General features: G+C 37.2%; 1 protein-coding gene across 1 annotated transcript in view; it reads left to right on the top strand.

Moving 5' to 3' along the window:
• The window catches only part of LOC107850992 (uncharacterized WD repeat-containing protein C2A9.03), an 8,095-nt gene extending 673 nt beyond the window's left edge, over positions 1 to 7,422 (top strand). The window contains exons 2-10 of the mRNA XM_047401317.1: positions 912 to 1,056; positions 2,354 to 2,521; positions 2,618 to 2,704; positions 3,654 to 3,788; positions 4,080 to 4,190; positions 5,313 to 5,404; positions 5,488 to 5,593; positions 5,979 to 6,065; positions 6,793 to 7,422. Coding sequence (XP_047257273.1) covers positions 934 to 1,056; positions 2,354 to 2,521; positions 2,618 to 2,704; positions 3,654 to 3,788; positions 4,080 to 4,190; positions 5,313 to 5,404; positions 5,488 to 5,593; positions 5,979 to 6,065; positions 6,793 to 7,206 — 1,323 coding nt within the window. The 5' untranslated portion in view covers positions 912 to 933 and the 3' untranslated portion in view covers positions 7,207 to 7,422. The remainder of the gene's footprint in view (positions 1 to 911; positions 1,057 to 2,353; positions 2,522 to 2,617; positions 2,705 to 3,653; positions 3,789 to 4,079; positions 4,191 to 5,312; positions 5,405 to 5,487; positions 5,594 to 5,978; positions 6,066 to 6,792) is intronic.
• The last annotated feature ends 2,529 nt before the right edge of the window (positions 7,423 to 9,951 follow it).

Genomic DNA, 9,951 nt, shown 5'->3' with positions numbered 1-9,951 from the left:
TTGCAAGAGTCTAATTTAAATGGTGCCTTTTTTGTTGGATTTTTGCTGAATTTGCAGAAAAATGTTATCTTTTTTCATTGATGTTGTTCTTGTGGTTTTGGGTTGTGTGCTTATTGGATTTTGCTGAAAAATGTCATCTTTTTTATTCTTTGATGTTGTTCTTGTGGTTTTGGGCTCTGTGTTTCTTGGATTTTTGCTGAATTTGCTGAAAAATGACATTTTTTTTAATCTTTGATTGTATTCTTGGGGTTTTGGGTGAGGGATTTGGGGGAGGGGGGGGTATGAAAAGAAGAAAAGATATCATTTTTCTCTTGCTTTTTAATCATCTGGGAATTTTTTTTAGAGAGAGTTAACTGGTTCTTTCTCTGGCCCAGAGAAGGTAAAATTTCTCAGGACAGTTTTGTGTTTATTTAGTCTTTAAATGCAACCCCAGATTCATAGAATTCAATCTCTTCTTGATGGATTTTTGGTGTGTGTGCAGTGGGGTAGGAGGTCGGGAAGAGTCTAAATGGTGTCCTGGTTTTGTGGGTTTATTGGATTTTAGCTGAATTTGCATAAAAATGTCATCTTTTCCCCTTGATTTATGGGTGGGTGGGGGTTGGAAGAGTCTAAATAGTGTCCTGGTTTTGTGGGTTTATTGGTTTTTAGCTGAATTTGTAGCGAAATATCATCTTCTTCTCTTTGATTAGCTATTTTTTGTTGGGATTTTCAGATTAATTTCCCAGTTAACCAACAGTTTTGGTTCTCCTATTTTCTTCCCCCCAGAGATATGCGTATGCCGTATGCTAACATTTTTGTTTTTATTTTTCTGCTACTTTTTTGTCTTGTCTTAATTTGGCACTTTCAGTTGCGTTTCTCCATATCTGAGAATACTATGTGTTTAATTTTGTTGGATTTATCTTGAAACTTAGGGGTTGAAGGGTGTGGGAAGCCATGGCGTACCAAAGAGTCGAGCGAGTGGGTTACATGAGTCTTGATGAAGATATGGCAGATTCAATGGATGAATTTGAAGAGGTCTTCTACAACGAGGATACAAACCTTGACGACTATGAGATGGTCTGTACATATAACCTAAGTTACTCGGACTCTTCACTTTCGGTGCCGCACCCGTGTCGACACGACATGGGTGTGGGTGTGGGATCCATACCCGATATGGTCAACCGATTTTGGGTACTTTGACCAAAATCGACTGGAAAGTCCGGACAAATTTAAGAAATTCTATAATCAAAATAAAAGCTAAGGTGAAATTGAAGAAAATGGAATACCTTGTATATAGAAATTTCTATGTTATTGCTTTTCTTTATATCTCCTTTCAGGATTTTCTTCTTGAAAAATATTTTCTCGTCAAGTTTTCCATATAATATCTCAAAATTTATATTTTATAACTCTATTTTTAGATATTTAAATTATTTTTCGCTGAATCCCGGCACCCGTATCCATCCCTAGATCCATATCCCCGAATCTTTAAATTGAGACAGTCAAGGATCCGACCTCTAGATCCGTACCCGTATCGGACACCCGCACTCGAGTCCGAGCAACATAGCATATAACTGTGACTTATTCCTATTCTCTGGTGGATTATGTTGAGTTTTTCTTTGATACTGTTGAATTAAGTGACCGCCTCAACAAAAGTGAGAACTTTTGTATCCATTTATATTAGGTCTGAATAATTCCCCCCTAAGATCAGGCCTGACCGATTTTTCTTTGGCCCAAATGCTTGGAAGTTCCGTTGACAATGCGTGTCAGTGAGAATTGAATCAAGGACCTTGTCTGATTTAATGCCATGTTAAATAGCGACCACCTCATCTAAAACTCAAATCTATTGCAGAGAGAGCATGCTAGTTTTGGTGCAACATTATGTTCAAACAATATGTTTTTTCTGGTGGTCTAGAAGTTTAGCATATACCCGTTTTGATGCATACTAGATTCTCCACTCTGGATTTGTTTATTGGCGTTGTTACTTTTGGAAGGCGAAACATGCATCTCCATCATTTGAAAAATATTGGTAAACAGTCAAGCAGTAAATTACCAGCTCCAAACTAACAGTCAAGCAATGAATACTAATTTACTCTTATTGAGTTTGACGCTAGTCATGTTGCTCTATTTCTTTTGGGCTTCATTTCTTCTATTGTGATGGAGTAATGACATAACCTATTTTTCTAATGAGTCATATTTCATCAGGTGCCAAGGTATCGAGACGAGTTTTTTCTACTTCGTTCAGTGTTTTGAGTTTCCTTGAATTATTGTAATTGCACATCAAGTGGATGCATAAATATATGTTTACTTTGGTCGATTGGTGTCAGATATCCAATGATGTATTCACTTTTTTATTTTTTTGGGTAATATTGTGTAGGTAACAGAAGGGACTGATACGTCCGCTGCACAAGCAAGGAAAGGCAAAGATATACAAGGTATCCCATGGGAGAGATTGAATATAACCAGGCAAAGCTACAGATTGACAAGGCTCGAACAGTACAGGAATTATGAGAACATACCTTTGTCGGGAGAAGCTGTAGATAAGGTCTGTGCCTTCATTTATTTCTTTAAGGACTTAAATTCTGTATTTCCAACATGTAGTTATAAACTTTGTTGTTCTTCTATGCTCTCGCTTTGTCAGGAATGTAAACAGGTGATGAAGGGTGGCAACTACTATGACTTCTTTTACAATACAAGATTGGTGAAGCCTACCATACTTCATTTTCAGGTATGCATTTATTTTGTAGAGTAGGAATATACTCTTGAGTGCTGCCGGGATTTTCCACCTATTAATGAACTTACTTGTATCACCTCCGGTTTCAAAGAAGGATGGATCGTGAAGTTGTTAATCGAACAATTAGAGTGAAAGTCGGAGCTACTTTTTCTTGCTGCTGCGTTTATTTTAAGTTTTAACCCCATGTTTCAGCTTTACTTGCTGCTTCTATATACAATTTCTCCATTTTGGGACGTTGAATGATGTGAGGTTTACCCAAGAACTGCAAAATCCTCCGTGATGTATATCTCCACCCTATGTTGTACCCATCTTCTGGAATAATGACCAATAATTTCCTGTCGCCTTACCAATCTTCATTCTTCACATAATTCCCGTAACTATTTAAATTTTGGTACACCCTGTAAGTATAATCCTGAATCCTCCTTCCCATCATCGACAAAGATCTTCAGTTTCTTAGCAGCTTATTGGAGCTCCTCACAGACCTCTGAGATTCTTCTCGCCTATCTTTAGTCTGCTCCTGAAAAGCTGGCTCCTTTCAATTAATAAAACCCCCATCTATTTGGTGCCTAGATGGGACCGGAGGTTAGCCATACGATATGGTGAGGCTTTTGAAGTCATAAAGAAGAGAACGAGTGTCATTCCATTTGCAGCTTTTCTTGATGGCTGCCAGAAGTTGCCTGAAGATTGGTCAAAGATAAAGGAAATGGGATGGGTTTCTGAATCCTGACTGTGCCAAGACAAGAAATTATTGCTGGAGGTTCTCCATCCCATGTCCTATGCTCTTGGTTTAACTTCTTAACTGCAGTTACTGATCAAAAGATTTGTTAACTACTTATTTGATTTGTTCGAAAAGTTTCAGTTTATTCCATGGTGTTTGCCTCCTAAATAGTGCTTTTTTGTTATTTGCTGAGAGGATAATTTTATTATGCCATTTGTTTTGCAGCTGAGGAACTTGGTTTGGGCTACTTCAAAACATGATGTGTATCTTATATCGAACTACTCACTTATGCACTGGTCCTCCATTTCCAACAACTTAACCGAAGTCCTCGATTTCTCTGGCCATATAGCACCGTCAGAGGTAATCAAAATGCACTTTGTGACCTTTTCTATTTTACTTTCTAGGGTACCTATAGTTCTTCTTCATGCTGGTGTCATGTTTCCTTGAAGAGGACTCTTATGTGTATCTATCAATTCTTTCTTCTGTTAGCATTGCGGTGACGTTTGAAAGAGTACCCATCCACCCCCACTCCGTAGAAGACAATATTTTCAAGATGTTTTCTTTGATTCCAATTAGATGTCAATATTAGTCGTCGTTTCTTCTCTTATTGGTTATTTCTGACCAACCCTTTTTTGTTACTTTGGCCTCTAGAAACATGCTGGAAGTTTATTAGAAGGTCTAACTCAAACACAGATCAGCACAATGGCAGTGAAGAATCGCGTTGTTGTCGCAGGGGGCTTCCAAGGGGAACTCGTTTGTAAGGTTAGTTGAATTATTTTGTACTGGTTTCTTAGTTCTTCAACCTTCTTCCTTGGGTTTGTTTTGGGTGTCATCAAGAATATACAAGGAAATAAGTTTCTAGCGAAAATTCATGCAATCAAAGAGAGGTGGTGGAAGCCCCAGGGTTTTGTCTGGTGGTAAGAAAGCAAATGTGTAGGCGATCCTGTCTCAGATAAAAGCCTGGTAAGTGGTAAGGGCAGAGGGCTGGGGCCATTATCATCCGAGTTTTGAACTTTGTCACCGGCCCTCGGGGATTTCTCGGTTATAAAAAATGAAAGGTGGAAATTGACTTTCGTGCAAGTGTTCAGTCGACTTACAATGCAATACTTTACTCTAAGCTAAGCGGGTACACATAACAGAAATCTAAAGGGCAGCCCGGTGCACTAAAGCTACCGCTATGCGCGGTGTCCGGGGAAGGGCCCCACCGCAAGGGTGTATCGTACGCAGCCTTACCTTGCATTTCTTACAATGCAGCCTTACCGTAACTGTATATGGATATAAAATTAATATGGATGTGTAATTGCTTTAATTTTGATAAATAATGTTGTGATATAGAGTGATTGGGTTTATCATTATTAACAATAGTATTATTTTTGTAATGAAAATGTCAAAACTAGTTAATTATTGTTGTTACATAAGAAGTGCTTTATCATCTAGAGAACAAGGAGGTAGCGGCAAACCTTAAATGAATATATAGGCATTTTGGGATTTTGCTAACTTCTTCAGGTGAGTTTCCAGGAGTGATTTCGTGGAAAAATTTCTTCCAAAACGAGAAAAGTGCAAGAGGATCACTTATCGTTTTAATCAGATGTAAAAAGATTTTATAACAAAGTTATTCTTGTACTCTCTTGCTGTTTCGATAATAATCAAATGCATGCATCGATGGAGTATGCTAGAGATGAAAGAAACACGTGGGCTTATTGGCAAGCTTATTCAAGTTTTTTTCTGCTGTCATTCATGAGCATTTCCCTTTTAACGATTTCCTGATTATGTTATATCTATTGGTAACTCAACGCTAGCTGATTTTTATATGAAATGGGAGCAAATCTTTATACTACATGCACCTTTTGTCATCCTTGCTTAACTTTGATTCATATAATGCAGTGTTTGGATAAGCCAGGTATAAGCTTCTGCACGAGGACCACTTATGAGGATAATGCTATTACAAATGCTGTCGAGATATATGATAGCTTGAGGTAGTATGAATATAATCACAGTTGTTGGACTAGTTCGGACTAGTTCGAAATTCAACTGATTAATCGTCTCAATTGTTTTGCAGCGGTGGGCTTCATTTTATGGCTGCCAATAATGATTGCGGTGTGAGAGAATATGACATGGAGAAATTTCAGCTTATGAACTACTTCCGGTTCCCTTGGCCAGTGAACGTCAGTTTCTTATCTACCTTTTACTGCTCTTTTTTACCATTTATTTCTTGTGGCGGGGAAGGTAGAGCGTTGTAATTGACATCCCATCTATGTTGCTTGGACTCTCCATAATGTTGCCGCACCTGTGTATGATTCTCCAAAAATGTACCACTTTAAGAGTATCCGACATGCACCTGTTAACATTTTTACAGAATCCGAGCGACATAGCATACCATCATAGTCTAGGTGAACAATTTTTTTTTTAAATTACGGAAAAAGGTCAAAAATGCCCTGTATGCGAAATTGGACAAAGATGCCCTCCGTTAATAGTTTGGTCCAAAAACGTCCCTACTGTTAGTAATTTGAACCTTTCATTCATTCATAATTTCATTGGTTAATTATGCAGCATACTTCAATGAGCCCAGATAGCAAGATTCTTACTGTTGTTGGAGATGATCTCACTGGCTTACTTGTTGATTCCTGCAATGGAAAGGTATTAAATCGTTACCTTCAAATCAGATGAAATAAAAAGTTCTTCATCGTTTGCTTACCTTGCATCAAAAGTGGAGTCTGAATTATGTTGGTCATTTCCATACTGCATTTATAGTGAGGTGATTATTTGGCAAGAATCTATAAACCAATTGCAAGGAATTTCACTTCTATTTGTTTCTGACCTTGTTCTATGCACGTCCGTAATGAGTTGATTAACATTTGTTAGCTGATTCTAATTACAGAATGATTTCATATTCCTCCACTGTACTATAGGTTCCGAAGGGTGTAAGTCTAGGTTCTTATTCATTGACATAATACATAAACACTTAAAAAGTTGGTCTTAGCTGGCCACGCAAAACACTCCGACTTTGAGATTGTACATCTAGACACCTCAACTCGTTTCTCTATGTCGGATGAACACTCCAACTTACAAAATGATCATCGAGAAACTTCCAAAAATTATGTGCCACGTGAGCATCGGGTGTCCACAAGACACAGTAGGGACTAGCTGGAGTGTTTAGTTGCTAGTTGAGTCCAAGTTGACGTGTAGATGTGTACTCTCAAAGTTGGGATGTTCACTTGCCAGCTGAGTCCGATTTGAGCGTCTATTTATGTATTATGCCTTATTTATTTGACAGAAGTCCCTTGGTATTTTTGGGTTTTCATGCCGAGGAGTCCATTTTGTGATCCTATTAATCTGTTCTAATCGAAGTTCTTTACTGTATCAGACGGTTGGCTCGATTGTTGGTCATCTAGACTACTCTTTCGCGTCTGCATGGCACCCTGATGGCCGTACCTTTGCGACTGGGAATCAAGATAAAACCTGCCGAATTTGGGACATGAGAAACCTGTCATCACCTACAGCAGTGCTGAAGGGGAACATGGGCGCTGTCCGATCCATTCGCTACTCAGCAGATGGGCGGTTCTTGGTAGTGGCTGAACCCGCAGATTTTGTCCACATTTACAACGCTGAAGGAGAGTACAAGAAGCGTCAAGAAATCGACATGTTTGGTGAGATATCCGGGGTATCTCTTAGTCCAGATGATGAGTCTCTTTATATCGGAATCTGGGATCGAACATATGCAAGCTTGCTGCAATACAACAGAAGGCATTCTTCCAAGTATGTTGATTTGTTCACATAATACCCTCCTCTACTGATGGTTTTTTCTCCACTCGCGCGCCGATGTACCTAGGCATTTAGGTTTCCTCATAGTTGTGATGAAATGATGAATTCTGGTTTTTGTTCATGTTGAACTCTAGGAACTTGGCTCAGTTTTTTGGTCCTATTATACCATGTACAGTGTCCTCAAGTATACAGAACCTTATTTCTCTATAAACAGCCATTCGCTATTACGACATTTCACTTTTGGAATCGATTTTTTCATGTTATGTTACTCCTATATTATATGTTCTCTATAACAATATTATAGCGCAGCCCAAAAAAAAGGTATCCCGGCAAGCGACCGCTTTATAGAGAGATTTGATTGTACAATCTTTCTGCCTGATTTGTGCTTTCAAATGAAAGTAACTTGATGATCTTCTCGTCATGAAAGATTATTGCTAGTGATCGATGAGCAAAAAGTAACGTGTATGCAGGTGTCTCTATTTTTTTAGTCTGCGAAAAACCAATTAAGATTCTAGGTAAGGGTTCAAATTATCCCGAAGGGAAGGGGTTAGACATCCTTTAGGATTCACAAATGTGGTACCTGACTAGACTTAATTTTTTTTAGAGGGAGAAGGTATAAAAAATAATGTAAAAGTGTATGTATTAAATATAAATAAATGTTTAAAACTATGTAAAGGTATATGAAATTAAATATATAACTAAAACACATTATTATGAAACACAGGTAAAAGATATGTTTATAAAATGTATAAATTACATGTGAAAAGAAAAGTATTTTGTCGTGTGAAAGAAAGTATATCTTGATATGTCATGAAGAGAAAGAGAAAAATAATGTTCTTTGTTTGATTAAAGTTCATGAAAAAGTAAAACGTTTACTTTAACAAAAAAGATCATAATGTTTATGATGTTAAAGTATGTAAACTAACTTGATTAATTTAATTTATTAGTGTAAACGTTAACGACCTAAGTTTGCATAAACGCGAGGTGAAGTTGTATAAAGAAAATTTCGTCCAACACCCCAAAAATAAAGTTTTCACTATAATAATATTTGTACAAATATAAAAATACAATACAAAATTAAAAGGGCTTCTTTGAATGCAACTTTCGACGAGTAATCCAAATAACCTTTATAAACACTTGTAAAAATATTAGTAACGAATAAATAATAATCAAAATAAATTGAACAAGTATGTATGTATATAAATATTTAAAAAAATACTTTTTTTTTGGTTAAAAAGTGGGCTCAAATAAAGTCATGACTGCGAAATGGTTGCTCAATTAATTGGCCGTCCTAAATCGTCTTGTCAAAATCTGAATTGTAAAATCTTGTATTATTATAAAGTTTCATCATCGCCCATAAAATATTTTTTATTACGTATTTGTATACGTAAAATCCATCTTTTGTTTACGGAGTCCTCAAAATTAATAATACTTTTTTCATTGGCCATAATCATGTAGTATTTGTTCATTATCAGTGTAATAAAAGTACAAAGAAAAGAAAAATTCAAAACCAAATCAGGCACTGTAAAACCATGGCAATACAACAAATCATGACCAAATCATCAGAGTAAGAATTTTTCATCAACCATAACATGAAATTAACAGAATAATGTGAAATGTCTGTCCAAATATTACCAAAACAGGCCGGTGTTCACAGGAGAAAATAAAAATCATCAAAATGTCAAAAGACCCCAAATAAGGAGAGTGAAAATGTTAGAGAACCACAAATGCACCAAATCTGTAGAAATAAGAATTAAATCTGTAACATGAGACAAGGATCGGCGTTGCTTCAACGGAAATCGCCGGAGCAACGCCGGAAAATGGGAGTACGGCCAGATCTTGCCAATTTTTGGTGAGCAAAAGCGAAAAAGAGAGATTAAAAGATGGCGGTGTAATGGGGGGAGGTTGCGTGATGGCTAGCCGTTGGACGCTTGGCTGGAAAGAGAGAAAAGAAAAGGGGCGGAGTGGGATGGTTCACCGGCCATGGTGGCCCGTGGTGGTGCGGCGCGTGGTGAGGGAGAAAGAAGAGGTGCGTGAGAGGCGCGACGGTTGGTGGCCGGAGCTCCGACGAACGAGCTTCGACAGTGAAGGTAATTGGCGTCTGTTTTCAGAGAGAGAGAGGGAGGTGGAGGAGTGCTGTGGAAGGGTAATATGCGTGTGTGTATATATATTTATATGTGTGTCATTGTTGTTGATGGTAAAAAATGAAACAAAAATAGAGGTTGTTTTCTATGTATGCGTGTGTTTGTGTGTTTTTATATATATTTTTGTGTATGTTTTGAAGAGAAAAATGGAATAAATAAAATATGCTTGTATATTTATGAATATGTGTGTGGGTTTGCAAAGAAAAAATATTTATGAGTTGTAAAAAATAAATATATGTGTATTTTGAGAGAGAGAAAAAAAAAATGAACAAAAATGTGTCAAAATGTGTCCTCCCATCACCTGTTTATACAAAAAATTGAATACCCCTTTAGGTCCTTAAGTTATTGGCCAAAGGATTTTCATCCTTTTGACCAACGGACAAAGTAATTATTCAAAGGGTAGTGTCATTGAGTGGTCATTGTCAGATGTGACAAGACAACACTGAGTGGTTATTGTTGGACGTGCCAAGACATTATTGTGTTGTCGTTGTCGGATGTGATAAGACATCGAATTATTATACTGCACAAAAATAATTGATCCGACTCAGCGTTTGCGGACTGTAAAATATAGATGTTGAATGAAAAAATGTAAAGAATATTAAAATTATTAAAATATA

The sequence above is a fragment of the Capsicum annuum genome, chromosome 12 (genome assembly GCF_002878395.1).
Source record: "Capsicum annuum cultivar UCD-10X-F1 chromosome 12, UCD10Xv1.1, whole genome shotgun sequence".
Classification (NCBI taxonomy): domain Eukaryota; kingdom Viridiplantae; phylum Streptophyta; class Magnoliopsida; order Solanales; family Solanaceae; genus Capsicum; species Capsicum annuum.
The sequence above is the reverse complement of the archived record's forward strand: the minus strand, read 5'-3'. Positions and strand labels throughout refer to the sequence as shown.